The following is a 25,203-nucleotide window of genomic DNA, read 5'->3' on the forward strand; positions in this document are numbered from 1 at the left end:
ATGAATAATCAATTACCAAAGTATTACACAGCCATTGCTTTTGTTCCTTTTTTTAAGGTTTCAATTAACAAAGTGAACAAACAATTCATTTTACATAACCTGGTGAGGGAATTATTCACTTTACATTACCTTGTGAGGGAACAATTCAATTTACATAACCTAATGGGGGAATTATTCACTCTACATTATCTAGTGAGGGAATAATTCACTTTGCATTACCTAAGTGAGGGAATAATTCATTTTTCATTACCTAGTGAGGGAATAATTCACCTTTACATAACCAAGTGAGGGAATAATTCACTTAACAAATCCCTAGTGAGGGAATAATTCACTCTACATTACCTAGTGAGGGAATAATTCACTTTACATTACCTTGTAAGGGCACATCACACATAACCCTTCTGCTGAATTTCATAAATAGATTTGTTAAGTGTCAAGCTGCCATTTTTGAAACTGTCAATTTTTAACTTTTTTTTTTTAACCAAACTGAAAATTCAAAACAAGTCAGTCAACAGTAGAGCCTGGTCAGACTGCACTTATATGATTCTCACCATTATTGCATTAAGTGGGTAAACTAAAATACATTTACATTACACAAACAATTCCATGCTGGCCATGACCTTGATACAGGTGGCTGGACATGACCCTGATTAAGGTAGCTGGACATGACCTTGATACAGGTAGCTGGACATGACCTTGATATAGGTAGCTGGACATGACCTTGATACAGGTAGCTGGACGTGACCTTGATACAGGTAGCTGGACATGACCTTGATACAGGTAGCTGGACATGACCTTGATACAGGTAGCTGGACGTGACCTTGATACAGGTAGCTGGACGTGACCTTGATACAGGTAGCTGGACATGACCTTGATACAGGTAGCTGGACATGACCCTGATACAGGTAGCTGGACATGACCTTGATACAGGTAGCTGGACATGACCTTGATACAGGTAGCTGGACATGACCTTGATACAGGTAGCTGGACGTGACCTTGATACAGGTAGCTGGACGTGACCTTGATACAGGTAGCTGGACGTGACCTTGATACAGGTAGCTGGACGTGACCTTGATACAGGTAGCTGGACATGACCTTGATACAGGTAGCTGGACATGACCCTGATACAGGTAGCTGGACATGACCCTGATACAGGTAGCTGGACATGACCCTGATACAGGTAGCTGGACATGACCCTGATACAGGTAGCTGGACATGACCTTGATACAGGTAGCTGGACATGACCCTGATACAGGTAGCTGGACATGACCTTGATACAGGTAGCTGGACATGACCTTGATACAGGTAGCTGGACATGACCCTGATACAGGTAGCTGGACATGACCCTGATATAGGTAGCTGGACATGACCTTGATACAGGTAGCTGGACATGACCTTGATACAGGTAGCTGGACATGACCTTGATACAGGTAGCTGGACATGACCCTGATACAGGTAGCTGGACATGACCTTGATACAGGTAGCTGGACATGACCCTGATACAGGTAGCTGGACATGACCTTGATACAGGTAGCTGGACATGACCTTGATACAGGTAGCTGGACGTGACCTTGATACAGGTAGCTGGACGTGACCTTGATACAGGTAGCTGGACATGACCTTGATACAGGTAAGTCATATGCAACAACAGCTTTCATCACTGCCTTTGAAATTCAGAGCATTAGCTAGTCACAATCAGAATTGATTGTTAAGCAGTATCATGTAGATGTAGATAGATGTTAAAAATATACTGTAAAATTCATTATTATTCTAAGGCACTAATTTTTGTGGGGTTTTTTTTGTTGGAAATTTAAGTTCCAGCAAAATTTTATTTCATCTACTGTACAATTTTACCTTTATATCATTATTTGCAGACTTTATCTTCTTTTTTTTAATCACAAGCTAAAGAACTCACAAAAAATGGCTTGTTTTTACAAAATCCAGACACAAAAATGTTCCTTTTTCACAAAACCATGAAATTTCATGACCATGAAATAAAGTAAATTCACAGAAGATAAAATTACCAGGTGCTTAGGTGACATAACATGTTCAACTAAATCACCCAGTGCAATGTAAAACAAAAGTGCAAAGTTCAAATGTTTCAGACTTATGACTTCACAAACTGGATGTCAAATGGTCTGTAATTATGTCTTGAGTAAAGCATACTAAGGGTTGAAAAGAGCAAGAAGCGTTACACTCATTGGTACTGATTGATTCCAGGAACAGATTTGAGAGTTATGTCTATAAGCTCCAAGCTTCCTACACAATCAAACTAAAATAAATTCTGTATGAACCAAAATAGTTTCAGAACCATACAAAAACCACCATGCAAACCCACAATCACAACATTAATATCACATACAAATAAACTAAACAACGTGTGATCTAGAAAACATGTGTAAAATTATATCTAGAAAACATGTGTATATATAAACTTACATTCTGAAGTTTCCAAAATAAGTGTGTAAGAATATAAAACAAAATAATCAGGGAGTGAAATACTTAATACAATAATAGAAATGTTTCAGTTTTTCCAAACGCTTCTTTCAAACACTTCAAATAATTAAAATAATGGATGGGATCAATTTAGTCACTTCTCTTACTGAATATCAATTTTGAAAGAAAGGCTGAGAGGACACAATTTGTACTCCCTTCTGGACACAGGTGAGACACTGACCATGATTTATTATTCATTTATTTCATTTTATTCTATTTAAGGTCACAACAGAAACTTTGCAGGTAATAAAGTGACTTATCAGTTTAACAAGTGTCGGGTAACCTCAGGTGTGTCCATTAATTGGCAGTATTTCAGGTATAAGTTGTCTTTTGGATAGAACCATCAACCAATCATCAGCCAGCTGAATCTATAGCTGAATTACTATGTTATAATTCAAGTCTCTGACAGGGACTCAAACATACATGTACAGCATATAAATGGCAATCAATTTGAAGTCAGCGACCCAATTCTTTCAGCCTATTTATCATTTTATCTTGATTAAACACAGAAAAAATAACTTAATTCAGTGAGACAAATTATTATGAAGAGTTAAAACAGCAAACTCGACAAAATTTGCCCTTTATTAACAGACAAACCATAAAAGTGCATTTCTTATCAGGTTTCTTTTTCTGAAGACGTAATTATCTGACAAATTTAGAATAAGGCCGTAATCATGGGGGAAAAAAACCCAATTTAATCTTTTTTCAATATTATAGACATGATGCAATCATTTTCTTATTTCCATCTAGAGATACGAAAGGAAATAAGCTAACCAAATTTGCGTCTGTATCGTCATTTCAACAAAATTAGATTGTGAAAAACTTGTCTATATCAGAACATATTGTTGCCCATAATACAGCTAAATTTAAATGACATGACCATAGTGTGATGACAATTATAGCATTTGAAATGCCAAGCTTGATTGGTAATGTTGCTCTAGTTTTATTTAGGAACATTTTTTCAAGGGGTTTCAATATCAAAACTGAAAAGGCAAAAATCAGGCTACAGTATTTTAAACCTTGAATTTGCTGAATTTTCTTAATGGACTTGTCCAGATTCCAATAAACTGTTTCTCCACAAGTAACTACCAACTTCTCTAAGGCTATCTCTACTCAGATCACAGAGTCAATGTTATTTTAACATACTGTCACGTTATTGCAGAAACAGGTTAAAACTTTACTTCAAGTTCAAGCTGTTAAAAGAAAATAATACAGACACATATTTTTTCTTTTTTGGTTGTGTTTTACATTACACCAACACTGTAAAAGTCATATGGTGACTTTCAAGTTTTACTGGTGGAGGTAGACCTCTTTATGCATTATTTGGCACAAACAGGCACCCGAAACCCACCAATGTTAAATAAGCTAGCTGGATACCTTCACAAGAAAGAATTCAAAGTTCTTGTGGGATTTGAACCCACAGCCAAGTGGAGCAAATGGTTTGAAGTCAACAACATCACAATCATAATGTTGCCTTGATTTAATAATAACATAGTATTTATTTAACAAAAGGCTGTTTGACATTACCACTTTACTATCAATAACGTTTGAAAAAAACCTGTAAAACTTATTAGAAATTTCAATCTATTTCTATGTTCAGTAAAAACCTGATAAAAAAAGAAATCTTAAAAATGTGAAAGGTTATTAATTAAAGAAAGCACATAATTGGGTATATGTAAATACAATAAAATCTGTATAAAACATTGTTTTCATTCTTATAAGAAGCTACTTAACACAAATAACATTTGTTTGTACCTCAAAATGATGAAAGGTTTCGACCAGATTGAAACATGGACGAGTCCATGTAAAGTATTAAGGGTGGTTAAGTTTATTTAACGAAACAAAGCAAGATAAGTATTTGTTTTCCGTTGGAAAGAAAATTTGAGAAAGGGTGTTTATTACAGATTTTGATGTAATGTGATTTTAAAAAGAAAAGGATGTTTTAAAATAGAAATGAAACAAAAGAATGCATACCTCTCAAATTGTGGACGCTTCCCGCTAAAACTTTCCCTGATGAATTCAGAGAGCTGTTTCTGGGTTCTACCACTATACCTATAGTGAATGAAAGAAATTAAATCATTATCATAAATTAAATTAATCAATCATTCATTCTATATTGTAACATCTACAAAAGGTTTGAAAACATTTTACTATTTTCATAAAATCAAGTTTTATCTTCAACAACCTTGACTCCACCGTTTTAACAACTAACCTCCCTAATGCATTCCCTAGTTATTGATATGACAAGCCAACCAACATTCAAAAAGTCAAATGGACATGTTAAAAAAATTATACCCCCAATTCTTCAATTTGCATCATTTTATAGCTTGTCTATTGGCATGGGTGTCAAACTTTGGATTAGTGTTTGCATGCAAGTCGGTATCTCTGTAACTACTGAAGGTTGTGGGTTGAAATTTCACACACTTATTTGAGAGCATTATAAGAGGTCACTGTATAAGGCCCATAACTTCAACATGAACTTTTACAAAATTATGGCACTTTTTCAATTTAGAAAATCCTATATTATCCAGGCTCATGTTTTACTATAAAGCACTGAGTATAGTCAAGCACACTGTCCTACAGACAAATGGATGTTACAGTTTTCAAACAGAGCCAAAGCAGGACTCATTCTTAATTAGGGATAATAAAATTCCAGAAAAAAAAACAAGACTTAGTGTTAAGTTAATAAAGAATTTTTCTATGCACGAACTCATATCTCAGACATTGGTTGGCCAAAAACCAGCACAGATTTATATTGACCAATGAAAATCCTGAGATTCAAGACTGATCTCGGAAAAAGGCTATTTAAACTAAAGGCCAGCTGATTTGATGAGTTTGCCACTTTCTTGAATGGCTTCAAATGACAGAATAGCAATAGGCTACAAAAATTCAATATGATTTTATACTATTGATTTTTGTGAAATCATTCACTTACATGTAAAAGGATATTGACTTTCACATTAATTTTTTCTGACAAAAAGTCACAAGTTGAAAAACCCTTAATTGAGCAGTCAAATATTTGAAGAAAATCTGCCATTTACATTTTCTCAACAGCAGAAGACAATCTCTGTAGAAAACCACTGATATCTATAGACTTATGGATCTGCTATTTTCACAGCATATAAATCAATTTCATGTCAAGTGGCAAACGTCCCTAAACATCATGGCTAATTTTGGAACTGCTATATCAAACATAATCTGTCCAGACTTTTCACTATATATTTTCTACTGAAAGTTAGAATCCTGTCATTATAATGCAAAAGAACCATCAAAATAATAACAAGAACATAATTTACAGCCACAAATACTCCCTAACAAAGCTGAGAGGAAGCTATTTAAAGATTGTCAAAGTACGAAAAAAGCAGATTTTTTTCTCTCTATGACCTTAAACTCCTTTCAACTTTGCTTCTTTTCCCCCTCAGAACTACATTTGTATTTTCTTCAGGTGATAAGCATCTAACATGCTCTAAAACCACTATATAAACATTATAAAACTCATGCTTGGCCTTTCTAAAGGAAAAAAACAACATATTTTTGAAGCTTAATGGACCATTAAATAACATCTATATACAAGGAAAAATTGAACAAATTTATTTTAGCATCAGTGACCTTGACCCCCATCAACCTTAATCTCCATCAAAAGGTAAAGGTCAAAGCAATAATGCTGAATCGGAGGCAAGCAAAAATTATAAGATCATACCTAAAAGAGGACCCTCTGCTTACGACTCGTGTTTTGTTTCTAGGGAGCTTCTTCACACGTTGACAACGGAAGAAGCCGTGATGCTCTATACACTTCTTCCAGAATGTTTTACACTCGTCACGGGAATCAAAGAAAAACTCCACCAAATCTTTGTAATAACCCTGAAAAGTCAGAAAATTGTGAGGCATACATTTCTTTGTAAAATCAGTATTAAAGTGGCATTATTCCAATCCAAGTATAAACACTGGTACCCAGGTAAATGTCAAAATAACTTTACATTTTGACATAATTGGTCTTTTTTTATTTCATTCTCTACTTCACATGCATAATAAATAACTCATGTGACACTAAAAAAATCCTAAAAATATCTTTCAGAAAGTTTTGGTAACATTCAACTTATAATAAGAGTTGGGCAGTCTTTTATATTTATTGAAGTTTTTGTATTTTATCCTAAAGTTGTTTTTTTTTGGTTTTTTTTTAAATTATAAATTTTTGGTCAATGACCATTAAAATAGCCAGCCTTTTGAAATAAATTGCTCATTATGCTCAACTTGACTGAGAATAAATGAGCATAATGTCATTCTAATAAACAAAAATTCAGTTCATCTGGACATATAAATTGACCAAAATAAAGAAAATTCAGTGAACTAATATTAAGATATTTTGGGAAAAAATGTAGGAAATCATTAAAGTGAAATATTTCAGAGGTTGTGAAGATCAATTTTGCATGTACACAATTATATAGTGAAATCAACTGCATTCATAAATAGCTTAACCTTTATGTTTAACATGTATCAACTATTAGACTGTAGTCAATCTAATCTACAAAATATTATAAAATATTCTCAACATCTAGCTAAGTAATGAGGCTAAATGTGCCTTTAAGAATGCTACAAATCATTAAAAAAGAATCAGGGAAAATGTTTAAACAAGGAAAAATAATGGTAGCAAGTAGTTATGATCATGGCACGAGAAACTTACATAATTTTCAGGATGTAACTTGATGAGAAGCCGTTTCCGCTTGAAGCTAAGTTTTCGGATTTTCGCCCATGAGAATGTGTTGATCTTGGTGAGACCTTGGAACACCAGAATACCTGAATGTGATATCGCTAGGTTCAGCGAAACATTTTCATGGTCCTGAAATATGATAAACGATTTCCTGTTAAAATGTCTGAAATGTATTAAAGATTTTCTATATCAAGCTCAATTTTCTAAATGCTACATTCGTAGCTGACTTTTGTATGTCATCAATGCAGAGCAAGTTTTTGTTTGTATTGTTGGATATTAAGTTAACACTGTAAAGGCTTACACCACTCAGGCAAGCATTTCACTAACTTGTGCAAAACGTAACTTAGCGTCAGTTGTGTTTTACTGAGGCGAAAGTAGCATAATTTTATGTCACTAAAAGGTTTACGGTAACCAACTCTTTAATAGAAAGTAATAATCTTTACCAGATGTTTACAAATAATTAGAAGGAAAATTGTCGTTTTTTAAAAATAGCTTCAAGAAATACATGTATTCATTAAATCAACTTTTGTATAGTTCATGTTTATAATATATACAAGATATGATTTTTATATTAAAAGTGGAATAAGTACATTCTTTTTTTCTTCCTACAAAATGTTTTCTAATACCAAAATGAGTGTTTGTCTCCTTTGCATGACTGTTGTTAATTACAGATTGAAGTGGTGCACTGATGGAAGTACTTATGTTTAATGATAAGTATTGATATAATGAATTGTATGAATGTTACATATATGTTTTGAGTATATATGTTTACACTGTGATTACCATTTAATCATTTCTTAAACAACTTATATTTTCCTCAATTAATATGATTTAATTTAGAAAGCTGCATTGTAAGTAAGATGTTGCAAATTTGTATGTCTTAATGTGTTACCCTCTGTAAATACAGTTGTTGTTGTTGTTGTTTATTATTATTATTATTGTTATCATCATTATTGTACAGCAACTTCCCAGCTTTATTGTTGGAGAAAGACCTCGGGTGCCCCTTCCTGCATTATTTCAGGTAAGTCACCCAAGTAGAAACACCAACATTTTGTAAGGTATCTAGACTAAGCTGCATTACATGAAAGAATCCAGTGTTGGGATTCCAACACTTTGGTAAGGATTAAATTTAGCAGTTATGATGCTGAAAACCCTTTCAGTAACAATTGGCAGATTTAAATATTCACAGAAAAATCTTGCTACGCAACCTTGGTGCTGATAAAGGGAGTAATGGGGTCTGGGACATGTTCCCAACCTCAAGCCATTTAATTAAATTCTTGACATTTTGAGGACAATTTGTTATTAAACTCTCTTATTTCATACAAGAAACGACTATTTTCTCATCAAATCTTCCACGTTTGATGACAAACTGATATATCAAAATCTATATATCTGAAAAACAAGGGCATAAAATTTCCCAAGGAAAAAGAAAAAAAACACACTACATCTTTCCACATCGGATGATTTCACATATAAAATATGGCAAAAGTTAATCATGTGTACATGCCTCTTCATGGTATCAGACAATTTGGCTTTCAATAAATGCACTGTTGTGTATTAGCTTTCAAGCCAGATATAATGAAAATCAAATCACACAGAAGAGTTAATGGTATGAAAGTTACATGGTCTAGTTGAACCAATTTTAGTTGCACTTTTGCATCAAACATTTCCACCACAATTTGATTGTTATGCTATGACAGGGTGTTCTCGGCAAATTTTGAGGTTCAAATAAAAAGATATAGGAAAATGCAATGATATCTTGGTAAACACTCGGAATTTCAAGATGTCCACTCTTACATTAGACTTACTAACATTAAAACATTTATGTATTTTTTGGATGCGCCCTTTTTTGTAGGGAAAAAAGAAACCAACGTACAAATGTTCTATTGTTTTTGGGGTTTTTTTTGGGTCCATGCTTATGGAAAAAATCTATGTTTGTGATTCAGATCATTCACTCACTCCCTTTTCCAGAATATTAATATGGAATGACCGAAATATTCAAAGTGTTTAAATGCTTTTAGTTTAAAAATTTAACTTTAATTTAGTTCCGAGCATATTTCTTAATTATTGCTCACATATTTTTCTGCTTTAAATTCCCCATCTGAAATAAGTATCTTGTTTTTACGCTACTAGACAATAGTTGTCCCTCACAACTCACACATTATTACATTTGTTATATATATATATCGTTTCATCTTCTTCACAGCAAAACAGAAAATGGTCATCAATGGAACAGAGGGTTCAAAGCCATTGGCGTGTACAGCAGACAATAAAATTACCCATTTCATAACAATTTTACAGGCCATCGTCTGGCAATATATAAATATCTCTTATGGTGTAATTGAAAACCTAATATTTATGACGCCTTGTAAAGTGTAATAGCAACTGGTGTTTTCACACCTTGTTCTCTCATCAATAATGAATTCAACACCAGTTCATTCTTATCAATTGTCTGGGTTTATCATCTGTCTTGTAATGGCAGGGTTTTTCCTTGTTTTGTTTTTTTCTTTCAGAACAATGGGCACTAGATGTAAGGTAAATTTGCGACCTTCTTCTGGTAAAGGACCACACCCTTGGCTTTCATGCATCATTTTCATGCCTGGGCAGTCATAATGTTGAACAACAACAAAAATTTAATGCCCATGATGGCGTCATCAGATGGGAACAATTATTGTTCTAAACATGTGGCAATCATTATATTTCTTCAATAGTTTTCAAACAATAACCGTTTGATTGTTTGTTTCTTTGGTTTTACGGCACACCAAATACAATCTAGGTCATATGGTGCCAAAACAGGAAAAGTGATTTTGGCTAACCTCGGATGTTATACACTTAAAGCAACACCAGTGGTCAAAAACAGTTGGAATTGTCTCTAAAACTGAGGAAGCAAATTAAATATCATGTAAAATCTCATACAACATATTTACAGACTGTGCGGGTGTTTTTTTGTCACATAATTGTTGCATTATAACTGAACAACAAACTAGTAATTAATTAACTAACTCATTAAGAAATTAACAAATCACTATTAACACCGTATTATTTTTGAATCAGAGAGACAAATGTCTATTATACTAAAATATTCACGACTGACTGTCATAGAGTATAATGTCATGAATCTTACATCGGCTGCCAGTACAGACTGGAATATCTAGCTCGAGGGTTACTGTTTAAGACGGTAACGAGGCTCTGCCGAGTTTCCGCTAAACAGTTTCCTGAGAGCTAGATATTTCCGTCTGTACTGACAGCCAGTGTTTGATTCTTTTTCTTGCATATTATATATCAATTATTATCATAAACAAGATATGTTTGTAAAACATGTATGCCCCCTATCAGCAGCCAATTAGTCATGTGATAAGGTTATTATGACTTCTGACCCAGTTATCAAACAATTAATAAGGGTTATCAAGTATCTACTGGTCATGACCTTAACCTTTGACCCCTTGACCCAAAACTCAATAGGGGTCATCTGCTGGTCACGACCAATCATCATACAAAGTTTGAAGTTCATAGGCCTAAGCGTTTTTAATTAATTGATCGGAAACCGTTTTAACATACAAGGTCAATGTGACCTTTGACCCCTTGACCCCAAAATCAATAGGTCATCTGCTGGTCATGACCAATCACCATACCATGTTTGAAGTTCCTAGGCCAAAGGGTTCTTAAGTTACTGATTTGAAAGCATTTTTACCTACAAGGTCAAAGTGACCTTGCCCTTTAACCCCTTAACCCAATATAAATAGGGGTCATCTACTGGTCATGACCAATAATCATACCAAGTTTGAAGTTCCTAGGCCTAAGGGTTCTTTAGTTATTGAATCGGAAACCGTTTTTACCTAAGAGGTCAATGTGACCTTGACCTTTGACCCCTTGACCCCAAAATCAATAGGGGTCATCTACTGATCATGACCAATCACCATATCAAGTTTGAAGTCCCTAGGCCTAAGGGTTCTTTCGTTATTGATCGGAAACCGTTTTTACCTACAAAGTCAATTTGACCTTGACACTTTGACCCCTTAACCCCAAAATCAATAGGGGTCATCTGCTGGTGCATGACCAATCACCATACCAAGTTTGAAGTTCCTAGGCCTAAGGGTTCTTTCGTTATTGATCGGAAATCGTTTTTACCTACAAGGTCAATGTGACCTTGACCTTTGACCCCTTAACCCCAAAATCAATAGGGGTCATCTGCTGGTCATGACCAATTACCATATACCAAGTTCGAAGTTCCTAGGCCTAAGGGTTCTTTTGTTATTGATCAGAAACCGTTTTTACCCAAGAGGTCAATGTGACCTTGACCTTTGACCCCTTGACCCTAAAAATCAATAGGGGTCATCTACTGATCATGACCAATCACCATACCAAGTTTGAAGTCCTAGGCCTTAAAGTTCTTTAGTTATTGATCGGAAACCGTTATTGCTTACAAGGTCCAATGTGACCTTGACCTTTGACCCCTTGACCCAAAATCAATAGGGTCATCTACTGATCATGACCAATCACCATACCAAGTTTGAAGTTCCTAGGCCTTAAAGTTCTTTAGTTATTGATCGGAAACCGTTTTTGCTTACAAGGTCAATGTGACCTTGATCTTTGACCCCTTGACCCCAAAATCAATAGGGATCATCTACTGATCATGACCAATCACCATATCAAGTTTGAAGTTCCTAGGCTTTAAGGTTCTTTAGTTATTGATCGGAAATGTTTTTGCTTACAAGGTCAATGTGACCTTGACCTTAGACCCCTTGACTCCAAAATCAATAGGGATCATCTACTGATCATGACCAATCACCATATTCAAGTTTTGGAAGTTCCTAGGCCTTAAGGTTCTTTAGTTATTGATCGGAAACCGTTTTTGCTTACAAGGTCAATGTGACCTTGACCTTTGACCACTTGACCCCAAAATCAATAGGGGTCATCTACTGGTCATGACCAATCACCATACCAAGTTTGAAGTTCCTAGGCCTAAGGGTTCTTTAGTTATCACTCGGAAACCATTTGGTCTACGGACCGACGGACCAACGGACCGACAAGTGCAAAGCAATATACCCCCTTTTCTTCGAAATGGGGGCATAATTACGAAAACTGATATTCTCATTACGCACTTTTTTCTTATAGTAGCGTATGAATTTACAACTTCATTCTTAACGGCACATTGACGTCACCCTAAGAACGCAATTCATTCATAAAAGGCTGGTGGCAATGACGTAATTAAAAGCACGCGACTTGTCTTACATGAAAGTGTAAGACTAGATTTTCTAGCACCAGTGTAAACGGTAGATAATCCTGTCTGATATGCAAGAAAAATTTTGTTTCACACAATGCTCAAACCAGCTACCCTGGCATTGCAAGTCTTTCCCGAACAAGCTGACTTGGAGGACATCCATGTATATGTGAATGTACAATGGTATTGACAGTATTATATGCTTTTATAATATCATATATTATCATATACTTTTATGATGTATTACAGATCTGATTCTTTCCCAAACAAGCTGAGTATATAATGCAGACCACTATGTAGGTGTATCATATATTTGTTTTGATTATATTACATTTTTTAATATCAATCTACCTTTTCAGGAGGAATAAACGGCAATAACAGATAAATGCTTGCGGTTTCGATTCGACTCGACCAATTTTACAATAATTAATTCTTGCCAATTTTAACATAGAACTGAACGGCCAGTATTAAACATTTATTTCTTTATCATAAATCTACACAGAGATCTTTCAGCAATATACCACCTATGGTCATATATTTTGTTACAAGAATGAAACTTTTTAATCAACAGATAATATCTCCTTAACGCCTTAACAAAAACCCAAAGCTTTTTCAAGAAATGAAGGTTTTATAACAATAATGTGAATGTCAGAGATGTATTGAACAAGACACTCTCTGTAGGAAAATAGATTATGTTAAGACGTTTGAAAACCAGTGAATTACTGTCTTTGATTAAAGGGTAGACTGTAAACAGCTACTTCATAAAAATAGAGTTACAGATGGGAATGATTTACAGTGTTTCAAACTGGTATCTCCTATAACAATCCATTGTATAATATTTTTCCAACTGGAAAATGATAAACAAGCAGGGAAAAGTATGGCTATTTGATTACAAATATAGAGACATAATGAAAACAGTAACTGTTTTCATTTTACAATAATTGAATATAATTCTGATATCTTTTGTAACATTTGAAATGTATTTGTTCCTTAAATTAGTTTTCTGAACTGAGTTCCCATAATGGTTTCCAGTGAGGACTTTAATGAAACACACATTATATTACACGGAAATATAAATATGTGATCAAAAATGCATAATATTGTTGTCTCAATACTTCAGACAATTTGTGCAAAAATACTTCAGAAAATGGGTAAAGCACCAAACTTGGTATAAATAAACTTGAACTGCATGGCCGAGTGGTTAACACTTTAGACGGTTGTTGACCGCATGGGATCAAACACTGTCCGGGGCAAGAAATTGTTTCCTTGAGCAAGAAACTTTACATTCATAGCTTAGTAGTGGTTGGTTCCAGGAATGGATTTAAGAGTGTTTAACTTAGCTCATAGCTTTCAACACAAACTAAAACGAAAAACATAAGATGGCCGCCACATAATATGAAAGTCTTACCTTAGCAGGTACCATCCTTATCCCATATAGCTCCACCTTTCTAGCTGTGTCTAGCAAGTTCATATCAGCTTCTGCTGGGTTCTCTCCCCTGAAAATAAATATAGATATTGATATAATGCTGAATTGTCTCCCCTACAATATAAACTGAAAGGACTCTAATGCTGAGGTTATCTTCCCTGCAATTAATAATAGATATACTGATGAAATGGCTGGTTCTCTCCCCTGCAAAAGACACATTCATATACAGTAGAACTTTAGTAAGTTGAAGTTGAAGGGAATTGCGTAAAAACTTTGACACATCAGGACTTCGACTCATGAATCAGTCTCATTTTAATGACAAAATTTTGTACTTTTACAAGAAAAATACGAAAGGTGTAACAAAAGGAAAGGGCAATTAACTAAACCAGGTTACATTTAATATATCCTGTGTGATTATCACGAGACACCAGGTCACGGAAGTTCTCAAAATTTTAATGAAAGTAGTTTTTACTATTTACTTTCAAATAATTTATGGCAATTTGAATGGTAACAATTAAAGCATTTTATCACACATTAAAAAACATATACAAATACTGTTAGAATACATGGCTGTGCAATTAACACCTGGCAAACAGATTGAACGGAAATAATCTGCACAGCCAAAAAATGTGCGAAAAAATGTCTCTAGAGATCGAATGTATCAAAATGTATCAAAATAATCGAAGGACTTCAATTTATTTGTGGTAAATTGTACTTGATTTATTCTATACGGACCACAAAAAAATCTTAACACATTGAAAAATTTCCACTCGTATACACGTTTTTATAAGGAATATATAGGGGAAAAGATAGGGATTTTCATTTTACTTCTACATATTGAGAAAATCAAATAATCAAAGTTAGTCTCATAGAAGTTCTTCTGTATTTTTGATCCCCTCCCCTACAAGAATTATTAATATATATGATAACAAGAGGGCCATGATGGCCCTGAAGTCGCTCACCTGTATATAGGCCCCCCGGAGCGGGGCCAGTTTAAACCCCAGGGCTTTTATTTTAACAAACTTGGTAGACACCCATTAGAAGATGTTTCATGCTAAACATCTAAGGTCTAGCTCAATGGGTTTTTTAAAAGAAGATTTTTTTAAGTTTTTTCTTTACACATAATAGTTAAAAACAATTACACACCTGGGACAGGGCCAGTTTTGACTCCAGGGCTTTTATTTGAACAAACTTGGTAGACATTTACTAGAAAATGTTTCATGCTTAATATCTAAACTCTAGCTATTTGATTTTTTTCAAAGAAGATTTTTAAGTTTTTGCTATACACATATAAGGAAAATCAATGACCCCCCAGGGCGGGGCCAATTTTGACCCCAGGGCTCTTATTTGAACAAACTTGGTAGACATCCATTATAACATGTTTCATGCTAAATATCTTAGCTCTAGCTCTTTGGATTCTTTAAAGGAAGTTTTTTTAAGTTTTTACTATCGGGTATATGCATATAGGGAAAATCAATGACCCCCTGGGGGCGGAGCCAATTTTGACCCCAGAGCTTTTATTTGAACAAACTTGGTAGACACCTATTAGAAGATGTTTCATGCTAAATATCTTAGCTCTAGCTCTTTGGGTTCTTTAAAAGAAGATTTTTTAAGTTTTTACTATATGCATATAGGGAAAATCAATGACCCCCTGGGGTGGGGCCAATTTTGACCCCAGGGCTTTTATTTGAACAAACTTGGTAGACACTCACTAGAAGATGTTTCATGCAAAATATCTAAGCTCTAGCTCTTGGGGATTTTTAGAAAAAGATTTTAAAGTTTTTTCTTTTGGTTGCCATGGCAACCAGAGTTCTGCATGGAATTAAATTCTTTGAACAGTTTTCAAAGGTGACCACAAAAAGAAAATTTCCTGTGAAGTTTGGGTGAAATTGGCTTAGTGGTTTATGAGGAGATGTCATTTAAAGTAAAAGTTTACGGACGACGGACGGACGACGGACAATAAGTGATCACAAAAGCTCACCCTGTCACTTTGTGACAGGTGAGCTAAAAAATGCAAAGTTATCTCCCCTTCAAAATTGCTACCGAACATAATACAATTTTTATCTTTAATCTATTTCAATTTTTATAATTCAATCATGTCAAAATAGTTAATTTTTTCCTCCAAAAATGAAAAAAAAGGTTACATCATAATCTTCTTTCAAATATTTAACCCAAAATTTCAAGATTATCCAATTGCAACAGATTTAACATTGCATTTAATCTCTTTATTTCAAAAGTGCAAAAATAAAACAAAAACAAATTGAAATGAAACACATAATCAATTACATCTAGCAATGAATTCTGACGCAATTACTTGTGAAAACGGTTCATACTCCCAAAGCTGTCACATATTTTGTCATTTCTAAAACATTATAAAAAAGGAATAAAATCTTTTCCCATCTTTATCAAAGATATTAAATAAGAGCTTAAAACTTGATCACGAAAACCATATCTGTGAAATATAAATAAAAATTCTCCACATATTATCCAATGTACTTTTTTCAGATGAAAATTTCAGGGTAAAATTACAAAATTAATGATACGGGACAAGTTTTCTATTTTCAGTAATTTAATTTAAGAAAAGACACACAGATCTTCTCATGTAACAGGTTCTATGTTAAAAATAACCAAGTTAATAATAGAAATTATAGATCAAAATTTTAAACTGAATAATTCTCCAAGATGAGAAAATTTATATTTGTTATTTTTCCCCAATTGGTTGCTATGGCTACCAATGTAAGAAGGGTTATTGAAGATATCCAAAGTTTACAGTTCAATATATTGTTTTTTCCACTTTAAATTTAATTTCTTGAGTTTTATTAATGTTTTAAAAACTCTTGTCATTTTTTTACTTTTAAAAATTGATGCTGCATGCCAATTTAACCCAAGAATTTTTCAAGTTAAAAAAGCCCATAATTCTCTCAAAATCCATGCAAGAGTTATGGGTCTTGGGCAGGGCTCTCATATTATGACTTCAGTAGTTCTGAAGATTTTTGTTGCATGCAAAATTTAAAACTTCAAAAAGGGCCACATTTCTGTCAAAATCCATACTAGAGTTATGGGCCTTGGAAAGTGACCTCCAATTATGATCCCGAAGACTTGCATTAAGTTTCAAGTCAATTATCATTAGTAGTTTTTGAAAGATTGATGTTGCATACAAAACTTTTACCAAGAATTTTTTTCTTACTTCAAAAGGGCAATCATTCTGCTAGAGTTAAGGGCCTTGGAAAGTGATCTCCTTTTATGCTCTCAACTAAATGTGCAAATATGAAGTGGTTGATAAGATATCATGTTGCATGCAAAACTTTAACTAAAGCGATATACCGACACCAAATAGATGCCCAGGTGCATATAAAAGCTCTACTATTCTTTAAAAAGTCAAGATAAAAATTATTTAGCTTGTAAAAACTTTACCTAGTGTTATAATGAAAAACACAGGGATAAGCTATTTATAAGCCCCTTTTTTGTAAGGTACATGTATTTCAACTGCTCCTTTTTTTGTTTTTTGTTTTGTTGGGTTATAAGTCACACTAACACTGTTAAGGTCATATTGCCAGTTTCCAGATTTACTGGTGTAGGGAGACCTCATTCCTTGCAGTTTTTTAGGTACAAATGAGCACCTGAGTAGAACAACTGACACTCCATAAGCTGGCTGAATAAAGCTTCCACACATGCAAGAATTCAAAGTCTGTAGCCAGATTTGAACCAACAACAGTGAAGCCTGATATGTTTGAAGTCAACCCCTATTCCTGGAATAGTCAAGCCTTAGACTGTAGTGTATAGTGTGTAATTATAATACAACATGTCAGCCACAGATGCCCCTATTCCTGGAATAGTCGAGCTGAATATTTATAGCCATTGTACTGTAGTGATATGTCTTATTATAATACAACATACTGCTTTACATGTGTCATAATAATGGTATATTTCTATAAAATATAAATACCAAACACATTCATACTCGACAAATAATGCAAATTTGACATTTATTTTCTAGTCTGTGTGATGAATCTATATATTACACACAATATAACTTCTGGATTTTACTACTATACAATCTCACATCATTTATGAACTAACTTTATCCTAAAACATCAAAATTTCTGCCAATAGGCTGCCAATAATTTTCTTTGTTTCTTATTTGCCCCCGCCTGTGCCAATTTATGTCTTATAACAAGAACATACTGTTCAATTTTAACTTCCTATCATTTTACACAACCTAACGGACATCGCTGACAAATTTGCCAAATAAAAACCTACTTCATTCTGGTAAGCATGCTCAACTATTCTCGGTGCTTGATAGTAATATAAGGGGCCTGTATACTGTATAATTTTCTCAGTCCTAAAAGGCCCATAATTCTCTCAATATCCAAGGTAAACTTATGGACCTTGGATAGTGACCTCTTATTATGCTCTTAAATAAGTATGTTAAGTTTAAACCCATTCCCTTAGGGCCCAGTTACACAGACGGTCGGTCCCCAATCGGTCATTTAATTTTAAATTTACTCGCTGTTATGATCGGTTGTCATGCGTGATTTTATGTCTGGTTTTCTGTGTAAACGGCCATCGGTGACAGAAAGCAAACTCAAACGGGAATGGGTCGATGATTAAATGCTATAATACTTTTGGTTTTTATCGTTTGTAAATCGGAGCTAAATCGGGCGTAACGCTGATTAATCGGTGTTTGATAGCTAGTCATCAGTGGTTAAACACTTTTCGTCACTGGCCGGTGATTCATATGTGGTTATCTTTGTCAGATCGGCGATATCTGTGATTAAGAGCTTGCATATCTCATGATATAGGTTGCCGTCGGTTATTTTTAAAATATTTTCACCAATCAAGAATTTTAAACGTGTTTAAAAATCCCAATCGGTAATTTTTCACCGATGAAACTTATCTTTCCCCAATAGCAGTTGATAGGTGGAAAACAGGTGACCAATAGGTGATATCGGTGTTAAATACGTTGTCATCTGTTCACTCCATAATTTGGCTAAAAAAACTACCGATCAATCACCGATGGCTCTGTGTAACTGGGGTGTTACATAGTTTTGGAGACACCAACTTGCACTCAAAAACATAACTGAACATAAAATTAGGACAAGCAATCACTAACAGCCTAGATCACAAACACACTACCTAGTGAACTAGCATAAACTTATCATAAATTGTAAGAAGAATACATACACATGTTGTTTGTGATATTCCATGATTTTTTTCTCTATCTCCTCCGTCTGGTTGGGGATATAGCGTAAATTGTTGGCACGGAGATAAGTGTGATCTGCATATTCTTCAATAGGGAAATCCCCTACTTCAGCTGAAAATATACCCATTTTTACTTTATATAACCGTAGCTGAAACACTGCATGTTTGTAACATCAATTTTCATTGGATAATCACAACATAGATATAATATATATCATAAACAAGGCTGCTGTCAATTTACAAAATAAAAATCATTTTTTATTTTTCTTAAAAGGAATTTTTCTGTTTCATAAATAAAATGAGTGTAAAGATTCTGACATGTTCTATGGCCATTTTGAACCTCTTGCAATATTATCAAAACCCTAGCCACAATACAAGCTTTAAACCTTTACCTCATTTATACGCGAAACAATGCACTTTCGACCCCCCCCCCCCCCTTTTTAGGCCTGAAATAGTGAAAAAATGTCCTATTTGGGCCTGAAACACATATTGTCATTTGAGAAATGTTGCTACAAAAAGTGAGCACTTTTTTGGCTCCGTCCCCCATCCAAGAAAATTTTGGACTTGTGAGAGGCTAAAAATGACCCCAGGTCGATCATAAGGTAACGTGTAACCAGCGCTGAAAAGCCTTTGACTCTATCTCAATCCCTTGAGAAGTTGCAGCACTTTGAAATAAATTTTGATGGAAAAAATCGAGGCAAAATAGTGATTTTTGGCAATTTTGAGATGTCCCCTCGTTGCCATGGTAACAGGAAATGTAAGACTGAGCATGTCGTTACAAAGGCAATGGTCCAGTCAACATTTGTGCCAAGTTTGATTAGTATTGAAGCATTTTTCATAGTTTCATAGCAGTTTGAACTTGTAACAGGAGGCTTTTCAGTGAAAACGGCCATTTTTCACAATATGCTCATGAGGGAAAGGGTTAAACTATTTATTTTTATCATTAGTTATACAACTTGCTGATGGGTTATATAGGAGAAATAGCTTGAATGAGATAAATATTAACCAAGATGCTAGCCAATCAGAAGTCCTGAAATTTATTTGCATTATTAGAATGGGCCTGTCAAATTCTTTTCATATTTAAAAATTTTACTGATCTTGTCCAATTATAAGTAAAATTAATTTAACACAATTAGTAATCAGAATTTATTCCACTGAGTATTCTACATGTCCTTAAAAGTGTGTGGCCACATCCCTTTTTTCTCCTTTTCAATTTTTTTTTTTTGAAAGAACTAATTTACACTGATGAAATTGATCTTAAAGTATATATTTCACAGTTATTGCCCTTTCCTTTTGTTTTGCTATTTGTAAGTCCCTTGAAAACATCAACAACTCCAAATTGTGTCCCTAAATTGAGGCTATGATATGAGTCAAAGTTCTCATGTTTTGAAAGTTTTTGCACAAGTCCCTTCAACTTTGACATATCAAAGGTCTACTGTACAGATACATAACAGATAAAGTAAAAATGCAAAAAATAACACCTCACATTTTTTTCCCCCGTGGGTTGGGTTTTCAAGTCACTATGACCATGTTATGGTAATTTTGTGACTTCTCACCTGTGTTTGTTCAGAATAACAAGCGCTACCTTGTGTTTCAGGCACATCAGGCACCTGGGTAACTACAAACTAGACATATATCTTTCTGTGAAGAACTAATCTTGCTTTTTCTCTATAGCAACCATGAAAGTAATGATTTGTTACCTTGAGCAATATATGATGCAAGAAGAGCCATTGTGTTATCACTACAAGTCAGTGACCCAGTCACCAAATCTTTCTTTATCTGTAGAGCATACAAATACCTGAAATAATAAAATATATTGTAAGTTAATTGGTACTAAGGGAGATCACTCTCATAAATGCTAGAAGTATTCTTGGAAATTTGACTATTACCTATATTAATACTATACAGTTTAATTCAATTGGTATCAAGGGCTATCACTCCTACTAGATGCTAAATATATCTATTTCTGGGGAAAATGCAGACCTAAAATAATGTATATATTATTAATATCATATATACACAGCTTTATCCAAGGGACATTACTCTTACCAGATGTTAAAAATATCTATTCTTGGAAAACACATAAATGCCTGAAATAATACTTAATTGGTAACAAGGGAAATCACTCTTACCAGATACCAACTACATCTCTATATGTATCTTTAATACAATTATGAGTTACAAAGACCTAGTATATAATAGTATATAATATGGTAATTAGCATAATCCAAGGGAAATCAATCTTACCAAGACAGATTTTGAGGTGTTTTTTTTTCAATTCTTGTTGTAATTGATTACAAAGATTTAAACCTGCATTATCTGAGTAACAAGTAATTGTTTCAAGTTTTAATTAGCATCTAATCTGCAGCACAAAATAAATTATGCTGGTTTTGCTTCAGTAATAATTTCCTTTGCGTCATTGCTGTACACAAATGGGCCAAGGAAATTTTAAGAAAACTGGATACAAGGTTTGAAAGAAATTTTCTTAGCTGAATATTTGATAGGTCAAAAAACAGTACAGAATGTATACTGACCAATGAAAATCCTGAGATTCTTGTCAGAACTCAGAAAAAAATTCTAATCTTGAAGCCTGGTTCTCTTATAGAAGTTTGCTTAGTTAGAAGCATATATTGAGGGCTGATTGCAAAACTGTAAAGTGTTGTAAGTCCTTTATTTCATGAAAGTTACTGCAGTTTTGTGGTCAACCCACAATATGTTAAATGAACATAGGGTCCTGTTAAAATAAACATACTGGGAATTCTTGCTGGGTAATCGTAATCATTTGAACAAACTGGGTAATTTTGATGTTTTGGACAATTTGGGTAATCTTAATATTTCGAAAAATTTACTGGGTAATCTTAATGATTTGAACATACCGGGTAATCTTAATGATTTGAACATACTGGGTAATCTACATGATTTGAACATACTGGGTAATCTACATAATTTGAAAATACTGGAGTAATCTTAATGATTTGAACATACTGGGTATTATTAATGATTTGAACATACTGGGTAATCTTAATGATTTGAACATACTGGGTAATCTTAATGATTTGAACATACTGGGGTACTCTTAATGATTTGAACACACTGGGTATTCTTAATGATTTGAACATACTGGGTAATCTTAATAATTTGAACATCCTAGGTAATCTTAATGATTTGAACAAACTGGGGTAATCTTAATGATTTGAATATACTGGGTAACCTTAATAATTTGAACATACTGTGAGTACATTAGTAATCTTGATTATAATTTACTGGGTTTTTAATTTTTGGAATGGGTACATGTTTTTGTTCCAATTTTAAATATTTCAGAATCATGTTTGAACATAAATGTAATATATGAAATTTTAACCCAACCTATGAACAATAAGGGAGATTTTTCAAAAAATATGCTAGCATCTCTAAAGTTCAACACTGGGGAGAAGAAGCTATACAGCCAGACTTTTGCAATATCAATGTCTTATTTTTATTGTGTTCTAATGCTATTACTTTTTATTACTTTATGTAATTATGTTTTATTCAAGCTTCACTGTAACAGATTATATCATGAATAAAACATAAGCCAAATATCATATCCTTTTAAAAACTTTCACTTGAGATACAAGTGCATTCAACTTTATTTTTTAAAACAACAACCACAGAACAGATTGTTTTTTAAATTGAATTAAAATTCAACAAAATTCAATTGAATATAACCAAATTCAATTATATCTAAGTGGCTGTTTTTTTTTCTATGAGCTTAACATTATAAATGTATGAGATTAGCCTACAAATATAGACAGTCCAGTCTGCAAATACATCCAGTATAACTTGGCTCTATACCACTAAAAGCTCAATGTTTATATTTCAATGCTGAAATCCCTTAAACATTGAATAGGTCAAAAATTACATCATAAGACCACATTGCATGAATATAATATGAAAATTCTCACCTACTGAAATCATTTTTAAGCTAAACTTTCACTTAGATTATGGGCATACTTGTAACTCGTCTATGACCTAAGATAAAGAAATTTAACAAGAGGGCCATGATGGCCCTGAGGTCGCTCACCTGTATATAGGCCCCCCCACCCCCCCCCCCCCCCAACATTGCAGGACCAATTTAACCCAAGGGCTTTTATTTGCACAAACTTGGTTGACACCCATAAGAAGATGTTTCATGCTAAACATCTAAGCTCTAGCTCATTGGGCTTTTTAAAAGAAGATTTTTTTAAAGTTTTTGCTATACACATATAGTTAAAAACAAATGACAACCCCTGGGGCCGGGCCAGTTTTTGACCCCAGGGCTTTTATTTTGAACAAACTTTGTAGACACTTACTAGAAGATGTTGCATGCTTAATATCTAAACTCTAGCTATTTGGGTTTTTTTCAAAGAAGATTTTAAGTTTTTTGCTATACACATATAAAGAAAATCAATGACCCCCGGGGCGGGGCCAATTTTGACCCAAAGGCTTTTATTTGAACAAACTTGGTAGACAACCTATTAGAACATGTTTTGATGCTAAATATCTTAGCCATAGCTCTTTGAGTTCTTTAAAAGAAGATTTTTAAGTTTTTACTATATGCATATAGGGAAAATCAATGACCCCCCGGGGCGGGGCCAATTTTGACCCCAGGGCTTTTTATTTGAACAAACTTGGTAGACACCTATTAGAACATGTTTGATGCTAAATATCTTAGCCATAGCTCTTTGAGTTCTTTAAAAAGAAGATTTTTTTTAAGTTTTTACTATATGCATATAGGGAAAATCAATGACCCCCGGGCGGGGGCCAATTTTGACCCCAGGGCTTTTATTTGAAACAAACTTGGTAGACACCCATTAGAAACATGTTTCATGCTAAATATCTTAGCTCTAGCTCTTTGGTTCTTTAAAAGAAGATTTTTTAAGTTTTTACTATATGCATATAGGGGAAAAATCAATGACCCCGGGGGCGGGGCCAATTTTTGACCCCAGGGCTTTTATTTGAAAAAACTTGGTAAGACACTCACTAGAAGATGTTTCATGCCAAATATCTAAGCTCTAAAGCTCTTATGGTTTTTTTAAAAGAAGATATTTAAAGTTTTTTCTTTCGCATGGGAGTTCTGCATGGAAATTGAATTCTTTTGGAACAATTTTTAAAAAGTGACCACCAAAGGAACACTCCTGTGAAGTTTGGATGAAATTGGCTCAGTGGTTTATGAGGAGATGTCATTTAAGTTAAAAGTTTAACGGACGGACGGACGGACCGACGGAGACGGACGGACGGACGCCGGACGAAAAGCGATCACAAAAGCTCACCCTGTCACTTTGTGACAGGTGAGCTAAAACTCCTTACTTTCACATTACTCCATGCTCTTCAACATACAACTATAGACATACTAAGGTCAGTTTCAAGGTCACAGACCATTGACTAAGATATTACAATACTGACCTGGTTAACTCATCTTCCAGCAGTGCAGGGTCTGGAGTATAAAACTTTACAAGAAACTTCAAAGGTGTGTCTGCACTTGGTAACTGTTTTAATATAGCTTTATCTCTGTCCAACCAGTTCTGTAATATATCATACATTTTTATCATTAATATATTATTGATAACTATATTATATTCTTACATAAAACTCATACATGCAGGTATACATTAACAGAGAAAAAAGAACCTGCATAAACGAATAAAATCATGTAAATAACATAACATCAGTTAGTGTTCATATCAATCAGTGTTCACATCAATTAGAGTTCATAATGTTAAATAACATGAATTAGAGTTCATAATGTTAAATAACATCAATTCGTGTTCGTAATGGTAAATAGTATCAAATAGTGTTCATTATGTCAAAAAACATAAATTAGTGTTCATAACATTAAATATCATCAATAAGTGTTCACATTACTTTGTGTTCATAATGTCAAAAAACATAACATCAAATTCAATTAGTGTTCACTATGTACATTAACTTCTATTAGAGTTCATAATATTAAATAACATGAATTAGTGTTCATAATGTTAAATAACATTTATAAATGTTCATAATGGTAAATAACATCTAATTGTGTTCATAATGTTAATTAATAACGTCTATTACTGTTCACTAAAACTCTGCGGGTCAGATGTGTCGCCTTGTGAACGATATAGTTTAGGAGAAATGGCCAGGACAAAAATG

At 33.9% G+C, this 25,203-nt stretch overlaps 1 protein-coding gene across 1 annotated transcript in view; it reads right to left on the minus strand.

Moving 5' to 3' along the window:
* The window catches only part of LOC132713093 (FERM, ARHGEF and pleckstrin domain-containing protein 1-like), a 111,015-nt gene that overhangs the window by 37,922 nt on the left and 47,890 nt on the right, over positions 1-25,203 (minus strand). Inside the window, exons 4-10 of the mRNA XM_060695563.1 lie at positions 24,475-24,593; positions 20,754-20,851; positions 19,036-19,165; positions 13,834-13,921; positions 7,178-7,333; positions 6,197-6,357; positions 4,471-4,548 (exon numbers count right to left, since the gene is read on the minus strand). Coding sequence (XP_060551546.1) covers positions 4,471-4,548; positions 6,197-6,357; positions 7,178-7,333; positions 13,834-13,921; positions 19,036-19,165; positions 20,754-20,851; positions 24,475-24,593 — 830 coding nt within the window. The remainder of the gene's footprint in view (positions 1-4,470; positions 4,549-6,196; positions 6,358-7,177; positions 7,334-13,833; positions 13,922-19,035; positions 19,166-20,753; positions 20,852-24,474; positions 24,594-25,203) is intronic.

The sequence above is a fragment of the Ruditapes philippinarum genome, unplaced genomic scaffold, assembly GCF_026571515.1.
Source record: "Ruditapes philippinarum isolate M1 unplaced genomic scaffold, ASM2657151v2 ctg31_1_1_1_1, whole genome shotgun sequence".
In the NCBI taxonomy this organism is placed as follows: Eukaryota; Metazoa; Mollusca; class Bivalvia; order Venerida; family Veneridae; genus Ruditapes; species Ruditapes philippinarum.